At 43.4% G+C, this 13,200-nt stretch overlaps 1 protein-coding gene across 1 annotated transcript in view; it reads right to left on the reverse strand.

Annotated features, from left to right (window-relative positions):
* Positions 1–10,011, reverse strand: part of TOP1 (topoisomerase (DNA) I) — a 97,152-nt gene extending 87,141 nt beyond the window's left edge. The window contains exons 1-2 of the mRNA XM_010829146.1: positions 9,735–10,011; positions 9,380–9,404 (exon numbers count right to left, since the gene is read on the reverse strand). Of these exons, the coding sequence (XP_010827448.1) occupies positions 9,380–9,404; positions 9,735–9,767 (58 nt within the window). The 5' untranslated portion in view covers positions 9,768–10,011. The remainder of the gene's footprint in view (positions 1–9,379; positions 9,405–9,734) is intronic.
* Between the last annotated feature and the right edge of the window lie 3,189 nt (positions 10,012–13,200).

Here is a 13,200-nt window from a genome sequence, read left to right on the forward strand (position 1 = left end):
GTGGATTTGATCCTTGGGTCAGGATTCATTCCAGTTTCCCAGGACTTTAAGTACCAAGTCTAACCTCTAAGATTTCAGTTCTGCAAATTTAAGAAGATGGTGATTTCACAGCCTTTATTTCAGGCAATGCAGCTCAAGGATTTAAACTATTTCAAGCAAATATATGATTAGCCATTGTCATATGAATCTCCTGCATGGAATGTGAGTGTTTCCTGTCACTGTGGCAAATCTACCTGTTCAGGGAAACCTGAAAACTAATCTTCTAAAATTTATGCAGAACATGTGTCTGATACAAAAATATAACGGAAAATTCACAAACCTTAAAACTAGTTTATTCTTCTATTCCAAGTGAGAAAGGTATAATGAGTTTATAGGTATCCTAAAATTCTTTTCTCTAGAACAGTTATGAGTTTGGACACGTTTGGAAATCTAAGGTCCTAATTTCCCTTTTTTTTTTTAGGGAGAGGGAAAAAAAATCTCCTAGGATTGGAAATAAATGGAGACATCACTCTTTTTCGTTGATAGTGAAGCATTAGTTGCCAGAAAGCACCTTCCATGCCCACTTACCCTGGTACAACAGGAGCCTTTGTACTGAGGCCCAATGAAAAATATGGAATCCCAACAGAGGAAGTAAGTATACAGGCATACAATTTACTAACTTCAAAGTATTTCTTCTGAGAACTCTATGGGCTTGTCTAGTTCATCTGTATTTAGTCACTACAGGTATATACTTTCTAAATGTTTGAATAAATGAATATGGAAAATTAAAATTTCTATTTGTAATTAAATACAAAACTTTTAGTTTCCTGGATAGATCTCTAAATACTGCCCCATCCCAAGAGCAAAGAGGTGAAAGTTATTCGCTGCTGAAGATTCTTAAACTGTACTTTATGAGAAACAAAGTGGTTTGCAGTCATGAAGCCAAGGCAAGTCAGTACACTCCTGAGTCCTACCCATCTCAGATTCACAGCAACACTATCATATTCAAGGCGCCCAAGTGACTCTTTCCTTGGGTAAAACCTCACAATACCCAAATTTAAAGAAAGTGAAGATGTTCCCTTTGTTCGGAAGACTACTCAAGCAATCTGTGAAAAGGTGCTTCGGTGTTTTTTGTTTTTGTTTTTAAGGACTGTCAAGGAACTCAAAATTCTGTTCTAAGTTTTTACGTTTCCTAAAGTGAACCTCACATACTATTTAATAGACTCAGTTTACAAGAAAAGGACTAAGACTCAGAGATTAACTTGTTCAAAGGCCACACTATTGAGCAGAAGTGCAAGAGCTCAAACTAAAATGTCCTTTCCACTATATTACGGCTACTTGATTTGGCCAGGGTTGGGGGGACCCTCCTGATCCAAGACTATTCAAATTCTCAATCAGAGAAAAATGATATAAAAGAAAGAGGTGAAAGCTCTGAAGACTTTTAAACCCAATCCTATCTTTGACGTGTTGACATACTGAGGGCAACAGAGCCATGCAGTATTATATTCACTTTCTCACTGTTTTGTTTTTTTTTTTTTCTTTTTTCCTATGTACTTTAAGAACCACACATTCCTGAGACGTTTATCTTTGCAAGACTTTATCTCTGAGACTCTTTAGACACTATGCTATAATTTTGATCCTACAAAATTATTTTCTCTGGCCTATCTTTAACTGAACATTAATTTTGAAATCTGCTCCTGTTGTGACAGTTCCCTGACAATCTTTTTGACCCATGGTGTAAGATCTCTTAGCCTAAACCTAGATATGGATACACCAACTTTTATTTTACAGTGATTGCTTAATAGTCAGAAGAGAGTCGCATACACCATGCAGTTTGGTTAGGTAAACACTCTATCTACCAACTCTAGTCATGTGCTACTTACTGTTCACTGTGCAAATGTCAGAAGATTTAAAATGTTAACAGAGAATATCAGTGAAAGAAGTAAAGAGCCACCAACTCACTACTTCAAACCTAACATTCAAAATAAATCTCCATCTCAGAGCAGATGATGTTTGATCAAAGTTTAAACTTTAAAATATGGGCACAGAGACACCATCATATACTCATTTAAATCTCAGAAGTCTGTGAAGTATAGAAATACCATCCTTGTTTATAGATGAGAACACAGGGGACAGTGGGGCAAGTTTCCTAGTAAGAACAAGGACTTGTCTAGACGAAAATCAGAAAATGATTTCTATTCCAACTTTCTATTTTACCACAGCTGTTCAAGGGCATAGTATTTCCCCACAGGCTCCCTCTTCATCAACTACACCCCTACTTCAGTAGCAGTCTGATTCCAGTCTTAATACCATAGCATCTCTTGAAGATGTAAGGATCTAAGCTATCTCTACCAGCATATAATTAAGGGCAGGCTATGATACCTCATTAGAAGCTTACCAACTACCACCTGACTGGGATTTCTGGAATCTGGGCCAACACAGTATGCTACCAAAAAGGGGAGATGAGAAGGTATAAAAAGAAGAAGAAAATTTCCTTTTTTGGTCTCTGGTTCTCCCACAAACAAGTACTATTTTCACTAAATTCAGATTTAATGAATACAAAAAACAATGTCTACCAAACTCTCAAAATTAGTTTCCTTCCTAGCACTTACCTTCTGCTGCCCTCAGCTGACTGCAAAGAAATAACAGGGCTACCTTGCAGGAGCTGGGTAAAGCAAGGGGTCTTAGTCAATGAGATTCCCTAATCCACTGATCTTGAAATCTGCTAGATCAGTTTTCTGCCCAACCAGCATTTTGCCTACAGAGCTTTATAAATCTGAGCATTCACATCTGGTAGCAAGCTTAAAATCTGACATTTCAGTTCAGTTCAGTCGCTCAGTCGTGTCTGACTCTTTGCGACCCATGAATCACAGCACGCCAGGCCTCCCTGTCCATCACCAACTCCCGGAGTTCACTCACACTCACGTCCACTGAGTCAGTGATGCCATCCAGCCATCTCATCCTCTGTCGTCCCCTTCTCCTCCTGCCCCCAATCCCTCCCAGCATCAGAGTCTTTTCCAATGAGTCCACTGTTCGCATCAGGTGGCCAAAGTACTAGAGTTTCAGCTTTAGCATCATTCCTTCCAAAGAAATCCCAGGGCTGATCTCCTTCAGAATGGACTGGTTGGATCTCCTTGCAGTCCTAACTGGCAAAAAGGTATATTTCAGTGTACTCTAATGTAGGAATAACTTTAAACTTAAAAACTTTTTTTGTTTGTTTGTTTTGGTAAACTCCAAATAGCCAAGGATATCTCCTCCAAAGAAGGTTCCGGGCCTCTATCTTTCCTAGGCAGTGCTGAGAAAAATACAAGAAAATGTCATCATGCCCAGGGATCTATTAAACTTGTTCTCAACAGCAAAGACAAATCCTCAATTATGCTGACTGCTTAAACACCTTTCGTTGAAGCTTATCTAGTGTCTCAGGAATGCTAATGAACTGAGTTCTTTGGTTCCTTAAATCCACAGAAATGTTAATTTCAAAGGATCAGAGAGGAATTTTAACAGACTGGTAGAGATGCACCTCTACTCAAATCTGTTGGGGAGGGCACAAGGGAGTTGTAAATAAAAATATTTACTATACATTTCAGAAAAATTCGCAAGAACATACAGAAAGGTAAAGTTGGCAGGGAGATACTGAGTGGATCTAAAAATATGACAACAAATTCAAAACGAATATCTACCAAAAAGAAATTTAAAACTTACGTTACCAATATCCCTTAACTAAAACTTAGAACATAAATGACAGATAAAGACACAATCCAAAAGTTGATAAAAGGTGGTCTTGCTTGATGATATTACAATCTATGTACCCTAGATATACACTTGAGTCACTTCTCTCCCAGTGTGAAAAATATTTGGAATTTTTCTTGAACATACAAAATAATTATCATTTTAAATAAAACCTGCTGCTGCTGCTGCTAAGTCGCTTCAGTCGTGTCCGACTCTGTGCGACCCCATAGACAGCAGCCCACCAGGCTCCCCCCCCCCTGGGATTCTCCAGGCAAATAATAATAAAAAATATCTACATGCTACTAAATCATTACAGCAAACTATAAGTCATTTCCCACAACACTACCAAAATACCATTAATATTTAACAGATACTCCACTATACGCTTCTTCCCACCTAATAAAACCCAGGCTACACCCACTGTCACCATACCACTCCCTCATCTTTATCCCCCTGCTCGGTACCCAGGCCCTACGCTATCAACACAGAGCACACTGCCTTCACCTAGATAGGCAGGTTGTAGGGGGAGGGCAAAGGTTGGCAAAAAGTTCTTCCATACCGATGGCCTCTATTTTAGATTTCCTACTTTAGCTACTGGCCTGAAGCCATGGGGATGGAAAGCTGCTTCACAAACTTCAATTTACAAGGCATGGAAATATTAAAGACTTCTTTCAACTATTACTACTCAAAGTTTAAACACGATGTAAAAGCTTCTTTTAAACACAATATCTCATTCACTTCTAAAGGACCAGATTAGGAAGTTCTTTCATCCCAAACTTTTTACCTTAAGAAGCCAAATTCTCAACTTCTTGCCCAAATGCCCTCATTTTGCAAAGTTAATGATTTCAGAAGTAATTAAGGGGCAGTCAGATCATCGTAACTATGAGATACAAAAATGTTAGTGAACTGACTCTCTTCCCTCTTCAAACGCAATGAATGGACCATATTCTACCTTTCTTTCAAAGACAGTTTTTTACTTCAGGAACCCACATCAAACACTCTTTCAAGCATTTCCATTGCCTCATTCGAAAGTAAATAATTACAGTCGAATCTATTTCTCCAAGTGAACCAAAAACTTTATTGGAGTTCAACATAGTTTCATATGGAAAAGATGCAATCCCTCACAAAACACCTCTGAAGAAATAACTTAGGATTTGAAGAAAATCAGTATTCGGCACTGAGTATGGCAAAAGTTGCTAAAGATCTGTAACAGAACATATGCACTCACAGCCAACTACTAACAGGCACAACTGCAGTATGTCTGAAAGAAATACATCCAGAAAGCACAACAGAAGCATTTCCCATATGATCAGCAACAAAAGATAACTGCTACTATCATTAACATACAACACAAACATATTTAGACTCAAAAGTCAGACTTTTTTTGCTCCACTCCTCCACACACATGTGGAAAACAAAAAACCCCAAAGGCCTAATTTTAAAATACAAGCTTTAAGACATGTTAAGGATCTCTGGCATTTGTATAAATGATTACTAACTCACTGAGATCCAGAATAAACTAATGGATTTCTCTTCAAATTCTCACAATTTCCCATTTTTACGCTGATGTTAAAGGAAAAGACCCAGATTTGATTCTTGTTTTGCTACTATTGGTTAAAATGAGATTCTGGAACAGATCCTGAATTCCTATTTTCCATTTTACTTATCCACTGGTGGCTCAGTTGGTAAAGAATCTGCCTGCAACGCAGGAGAACCTGATTCGATCTCTGGGTCTGGAAGAGCCCCTGGAAAGGGAATGGTAACCCACTCCAGTATTCCTGCCTGGAGAATTAACGGACAAGAGGAGTCTGGTGGGCTACAGCCCATGGGGTCACAAAGAGTCGGACACGACTGAGCAACTAACACACACACGCACTTACCAAAAACAAGTATGGGTTGATTACAGTAAGCAATATCATCTAGTTTTTACTTTTCAAACCATGAGCTATTTCCGATTTAGTAACTCCTGGATATTGTCATTTTACCGGTAACTTTGGAATTTAAAATGTTTCTGAGTTCTGACATGTTGGTAATCTAAAAAGCACAGTGTTGACAAGCAATTTTGTTTCATCTATAAAGATTCTACAGCAGCTCACTAATTCTGAAAAGGTGCCCCCAAGGAATCTGGCTGCAGTGGCAGGAAAGACAATGTTTTGCTTAAGTGTTTCTGGATAGAGTAGGAAGATGTGCCAGATTTCAGTTGATGGTGCCATCAGTTTGGTTTTAAAAATGTGATGGGAATTTTCAGATAGCCCCATCATTAGCCTTTCCACCTGCCACCCCAACCAGTGCCCAACAGCACAGAAGTGTAACTATTAGCATCAAAAACAATTTATATTTAATTCCACCATCCAGTTTGAATCCACTAAACTAATTAGAATCAACACAAGATAATGTCAAACAATGATCCCATATGACATTTCTGAGAATAATCGCTGATGTCTGATGAAACCGAGCATTATACTCTACTCATGCCAAAGAGGGAAGAACCCTACAACTCCAGAGTAGATGGGCAAAAACTTCAAGCCCTTGAAATGGCAAAAGGACCACTGACTCCCAACCTGATGTTACCATTATCAACTCTAAAGACACTTTAGCAGTCTGCTCAGTACTGTAGTAATGACTCAGCTCCACTTGAACTAGTGTTACCAACACTTAGAAAGGAAGTCATTTCTCTTAGACAAAAAGTAGTCTTGTCTTTCATGATTTCTGCTCCCTGAACTCACAGCAATACTTTAAACATAATTCTAAGTATGTTTCAATAACAGACTTATTCCCAGCAGTTGAGTATAGGCCAGAATGTTTAAATTCTACACAACAGCAACAGTTTCAACTATTGTAAAGAATGAACTCTAAAGGCAAAAAATCCTTTAAATCTTAAGAGGATGAGGGCAGGCAAATGAGGGATTTTTGTTTCAACATATGAAATTGGCACAGTCAATCTGTAAGATGGGTTAGGTCCACTTAAAATCATGCTTAAGCAAACTCTTAATACAAAAATCAATAACAACTTCTCTGAGCATAATTAAACATTGATTTTTAAAAACTGTCTTCCATATTTACATAAATCAATCACTAGTTACCAGTGTATTACTTAACAAGCACACAGCTACTAATACCACATCTTCCAGATAATATTTACAAAGATAATACTCTGTCAGACTCTCAGTGCGGTGGGGAAGCAGTTACAGTGCTTCTTCTCATGAAGGAGCAGGCTGAGATAAAAAGCAAGCAAACTATCAACCTTTTCCCTCTCGAATTTTTCAGCTCTGTAATAAAGTAGAGATGTGCAGCTTTTAATTTTTTCATGTTAGAATCATATACAGCATGGCAGCTAAGCTTGTGAGCTCTGTAGTGCCCAACTCACTTCCTTGGGAAAGTCAATAAATACATCTAAGTCTCAGTTTCTTCTTCTGTGGAAAGAGAGATAATAGTACCTAATTCGTAAGGGTTCTTCCAAGGAAGAAATTAAACTAGATGATCCAACGGAAAGAACTGATGAGATTCATGCCTGCCTGGCAGACAGTAAACATTCAATAAATATTTAGCAATTATTGCTGTTACAAGTGAAAAAACACATTCTAAAAGTTTGATCTCTACAAAAATGGCAAAAATCTACCCAGCCTACAATCATTCACATATTCAATAGTTCCCTGGTTCCTCAGTGAGGTTAAATACACTACACTTTACTACTGGATACTACTGGATAGATTACTCATCCCAGTCTGAGAATCAAAAAGAACACGTCTTATGTATTAAGATCCTACCTTCCTCCAAGAGAGGTCAAAAGGACTTCTTCCATCCTCACCTGCCACATCCTTTCTCTGCTCCTACATCCCAAAGAAACCTATCTCACACTGTGGCTTTCTGAACTGCAGGGGCCTCACCTCCCTCTTTTAAAACTCAAATAAGGTTGGCTAAACACAGTTAAGAAATACTCCAAGCCCTGACACTCAGCACCTACTCTTGCACAACACCAAGCTCAGAAGCTCCCTCCTCTGAGAAATCTCCCCACCCCCAAAGTTAAATTCCCTAGTCACTCGCACAGCATTTGGGGTACAGGTTTGCCCCAGCACCTACCTTATGATTAACTAATTGTGTCTCCCCAAACAGACTGAAGGCAGGAGCAGCACTGTGGGAGCCAAGGGGCTCAGCTCCAGCACTAAACACAGTGCTTTAGCACATACTAGGTGCTCAAGAAATGCTACGCTTTACCCAGATTCTCTCCTTGCAGACTACATCTCTTGCTGGATGCCCCACTTGGAAATCTGAACATAAGGCTGCTCTCTGTAGAGTAGGCTAACACCATGGACTGCTGATTACAACATCAGAAAAGCTAGTCATCAGCTTCTCCCATTGGAGAGGTTCCCGGAACCCAAATTCAACTGAGCAGGATTATGTACCATTACAATCAGTGGGAATTCCCAGCACAGAAGTTACCTTCTCCTTCAGCAGGACTGCTGAAAAGCTCGCAGAGTGAGCTTTTTAGTGGGGTAAGATTCACAGGGTAACTGAAGTGGAAATACTCAAAGAATAAATGCCTCGATTTGGCTGAAAGGGGTTCAAAAACATAAAGATCTGGCAAAAGCCAGTTAGCTCTCAATTCCTGAAAAACAGTCACTTCTGAAAAAGAATGAACAGGAAGCAGGGGTGGGTACTGGCCACTCTTTGTTTCAATAAATAAAATCTTTTTTTTTTCCTGCCCCACAGCCCACAAGAAATGGCTAACACACTAGGCCAGATGAGATGTTCAACAACCTCTCCTCTTGACAACTACACTAAACTACATTTCTAAAAAAACACTGCCTTAGGAACCTCAGCCCCACTGAAAAGTTCTGGTCAGTAATACTTTAATTTAAAAAAAAAAAAAAAGGAAATCAATATGCCTGAGCCCAACATTGACAATGGATGGCCCATAGAGGACTTGCAAACTTTCTGAAGGGAGGTACCACTACCTTTGCAAAGAACACAACTTGGGGAAAGCAACCTCAAAATACGAAGCACTCCACAAGGAGGGCTTTAGTTTTAGAGCCCTATTTCCTACCATAAACATCTTACCCGGGAAGGGGGAAAGAAAAAAAAAAGCAAAAAAACCAACAGTTGCCGAAGGGCAGCTTTCATTCTGGAAGCAGAAAAGGAAACAAACAAGAGAAGCAGTAAGCAGGACAACCCCTCAAATAAAGTTCTCTTTGGGCAAAAATAGTAACAATTCAGGCTCCCACCCTTCCCTCTGGTGAAGTCTGTGATTTATACGGCTTTGCTCCGCAGAAAGCTCTTTCTGGGCAGCTCAAGGAAGGAGCCGAGGGAGGGAGAGAAAGACACACAGGCACAGAAAGGAGAGGAGAGAGAAAAAGAAAATGGCGCAGAGACTAAGTCCCGACTGTCGACAAGGCGACTTTCCCGGGAGGAATCCGGGCCCGGAAAGACTGCCCGAGGCCCGGCGGCGGGCGACGCGGGGTCTCTGTAGCCCCCTCTTGGGATGGCCGCGATCTGGGGGGTCTGGGGTCCCCGGAAAAGGGGTCCAGAGGCGGCCCGAGGGGAACAATGGGGCCGGTGAGCGAGGAGCCGGGACTTAGTCTCTGGGACGCCATGTCTGTCCTCTACCCGGCTCGGGCCGGGCGCGGGGCCGGCGGCCGCGGAGTCGGGGGTCGGGAAGGGGGGGCGCACTCACCATTCAGTCGGAAATCCGCCTCGATCTGGGGAGAGAAAAGGAGGGACCATGAAACAACAGGCACATTCACCCCGCCGGCGGCGGGCAAGCGCGCGCGGCCGGGAGCCGGGCCCACCCTGCGCCCCCCGGGAAGAGGGGGCCCCCGGGAACGGCCTGAAGGGACAGCCAGCACCCCCAAACTGTAAGTTGGCGGCTTCCGCCCAGGTCCTGGGGAGCCGACGTCCGCCGGCTGGCCGCCCCTGGCCAGGGGCTCTGGCCTGTCAAAGCAGCCGGGCCGAGGCCGGGGCCTCTGAGGCGGGGGTCGTGGAGGGCCGAGGCACGACAGGGGACCCGAGCGGGCCTGGCAGGGTCGTACCTGGGAATCGTTGTGGAGATGGTCCCCACTCATGTCGGCCGGAGCGGCGAGGGGAGCCGAGAAGACGCAGACGGTCGCGGCCGGCCTGTGCGGGCGGACAGGAGACACCCGGAGGCTCCGGGAGGCGCGGGGAAAAGGTGGTGGGGCGGGCTTAAGACTACCGGAACCGCTGAGGCGGCGACAGCGGCAGCGAGGCTGACTGACTGCCGGGCGGGCGGCGAGAGCAGACCCCAGCAGTTGTGTAACAGCCTAAGTTCGCATTTCGGCTCACTGCGCCTGCGCGGCCGCTTTTAAAAGCGACGTCGCTGACGTCAGAGACTCGCGGAAGGAGGCCGACGGTGGCGGGGCCCGCCCCCTCGCGCTTCCTCAGGGGGTACCCGGCTTTGCATCGCAAGCCCCGCCCCTTTAGCCCTCGCGCGCCTCTGCGATTTGCATAAGGAACTGACTCCTCCCACGGCCGCCCACCCGGAGCAACCTTCTCTTCCTCTCCCAGCTCCTTTTCTCGGAACCCAGATCCCTCCCCTGGGCAGTGCGCAGGCGCAGCCCAGACACCGCCTCCTGGCCTGGGCCAGCAGCTCGGCCACGTGGTGGGCCTTTAAAGGCCGCCGCGGGACAGCGTCAGACCTCGGCCGAGCTGGTATCCCAGACGCTTTTGCATCTTCCCGGAGCTGTAAATACCTTGGCAGCCGGGGTCCCCAAGTTTTCACCAGCTATTCTTCGCTCGCTAACCAGAACCCGAGGCTGCTTGGAGGGAGCCTTTGTCCAGGCCTTCCAACTTACGGATGATAGCGCGCCCACTCCTTAAAATGTATTTAAATAGTTCAACCCGCCAAAGGTCTGGTTTAGCCCCAGTTTTCTGCCCCTACGTGTAGTCCCGAGTAACAAGAGGCCTGATTTCGTTTGTGCGTTCTTCAATTATCCCTGAGCCAGGAATTGTGCTAAGAAAAGGAGTGGGGTAGGAGCCGAATGGAACCGAATCACGGGGTAAACACGACCTGACTGTGTACCCCGCTGTGTCCTTAGCGCGCTGCGAAGCATAGCGGGGAGAAATTGGAGAAAGAACCGCGGCTTATTGCGTATCTACTGTGCTCTCCGCTCTTATTTCTCGCAATAGCTCTGTGAGGTCGTCTATTTTGCTAAAGTTAGACTGTGTCAGAAAGTATGTGTTAGTCGATCCGTCCTGTCCGACTCTTTGCAACCGCATGGACTGTAGCCCGCCAGGTTCCTCTCTCCATGAAATTCTCCAGGCAAGAATACTAGAGTGGATAGCCTTTCTCTTCTCCAGGGGATCTTCCTGACCCAGGGATCTAGCTTGGGTCTCCTGCATTGCAGGCAGATTCATTACCATCTGAGCCACCAGGGAAGTCCAAGTGTCAGAGATAAGTAACCTACTAACCTTCCTGACATCAAGGCTTATCTTGTCTTCTTCCTCCACCATGCCTGCTAGCTGAATCGCTAAGTCCTGTCCCACTCTTTGTGACCCCATGGACTGTAGCCTGCCTGGTGTTCAAGCAAGAATATTCGAGTGAATTGTCATTTCCTCCCCCAAGAGATCTTCCCCACCCAGGGAGCTAACCTGTATCTCCTCCATTTGGCAGGTGGATTCTTTACTTCTGAGCCACCTGATAAGCCCCCCAGCTAGAAAAGCTCCACCCTGAACACCTTCCTCTACATTTCTCAGAAGTCCAGCTGATTGCATTGCTTCAAGCCTCTCTCTCTCACCCACACACCTGTGAAGTGTGCATTATCTCTTGCTTGAATTCTTACAATACATTCCTAACAGGAATCCCTACTTCCCTTCTGGCCCTCTCACAGCTACTCTGCAGCAGTAGACAAAGTGCTCTTTCAACACTGTGTCTAACCATTATCCTTTCCCACAACTTCTCTCATCTTAGGACAAAGTTCAAAGTTCTTAAAATATCTGCCAAGATCCTGAATAACTGGCTTAATTCAAGCGTGACCCTTGTGGATTTTTCTAAATCTATTACTGCTTCCTTTATTATTATTGCTACATATGAACCTTCAAGTTGTGAACTTTCAAAGAGGCAAAGGTGCCCCTGTATGCCAGCTGTTGTACTGTATTACTGTACCTTTCAAGGTGCTATACTGTAAGATAAAAAAAGAACAACATTTTCTTGGATATTTCTGTACCCTGGTGGTGCAGTGGATGGGAATCCGCCTGCCAGTGCAGGAGACACAGGTTCATTCCCTAGTCCGGGAAGATCCCACATACTGTGGAGTCACGGGGCCTTTGTGCCATGACTACTGAAGCCACGACTACTGAAGCCTGGAGCCTGTGCTCCACAAGAAGAGAAACCACCACAATGAGAATACCACTTCTGGAGAGTAGCCCCCACTCTCTGCATCTAGAGAAAGCCTGCAGGCAGCAACAGAGACCCAGTGCAATAAAAAATAACAAAATAAATAATTTGTTTTAATGTTATATTTTTTGTGTTTGTTTGTTATATGTTACTGTGTGAAAAGTATTATAAACCTGTTACAGGACAGTGCTACATAGCCAATGATGTTAGTTGGATACCTAGGCTAAGTTTGTTGGACTCACAAATGTGCTCTCAGAATGGAAGTCGTGCGAATGTAGGGGAATTACTGTACTTAATGTTTTAATTCATCCCTCTTCTTTCTTTAGTTTCATCCTAAGTAATAATATCTATGAAATAATAATGTTTATGAAATCATTTACAAATAAACTATGAAAAGTGTTCATTCATGGACCGTTGAAATCATATCTAGTGGCAAACACTTTAATTCTAATTCATTGAAAAAAATTAATGCTATGAATGCTTCAAAGCTCAGTCTTAATATTATTTTCTCCCTTCCACGCTCTCTGACTCCTCCTTCCTGACCAAGATCAAGTGCCCCACTCACTGAGTGTCTTTTTCCTTTGTGACACTTGGCACTAACTTATTAAGTTAGTAATGGTGGTAACTGGTGATTTTAGGTCTCTCTGCCCTACAGAATGCCAGGTCTGTGAGGGCTGGGACCTTGTCTGTCTTGCTTAGCACTTGATCCCCAGCACCCAGCCAGAGATCCTACAGAATGAGGGAATGAAAGCAGGGTAGTACAGTGGTTAGGACCACACACCGAAGTCAAACCAATCTAGTTTTGAATTCTGCTCTATAATATTGGAGAAGGAAATGGCAATCCACTCCAGCACTCTTGCCTGAAAAATCCCATGGATGGAGGAGCCTGATAGGCTATACAGTACATGGGGTCACAAAGAGTCGGACACGACTGAGCAACTTCACTTTCACTTTCCTGTAATATTGACATGTTTATAAACATATAGTTATATATTATTATATGTTTATATATAGCTTCAGAAGGAGGAATCTCTTGAGAGAATTTAGCAGAGATCCCATTATATATATATTTATACACACACACACACACACATATGTATACTCCCTGTTTATTAACTCTTTGACATCAGGCAAGTTGCTTAACT

Source organism: Bison bison, unplaced genomic scaffold (assembly GCF_000754665.1).
Source record: "Bison bison bison isolate TAMUID 2011002044 unplaced genomic scaffold, Bison_UMD1.0 scf7180017864500, whole genome shotgun sequence".
NCBI classification, from domain to species: Eukaryota; Metazoa; Chordata; class Mammalia; order Artiodactyla; family Bovidae; genus Bison; species Bison bison.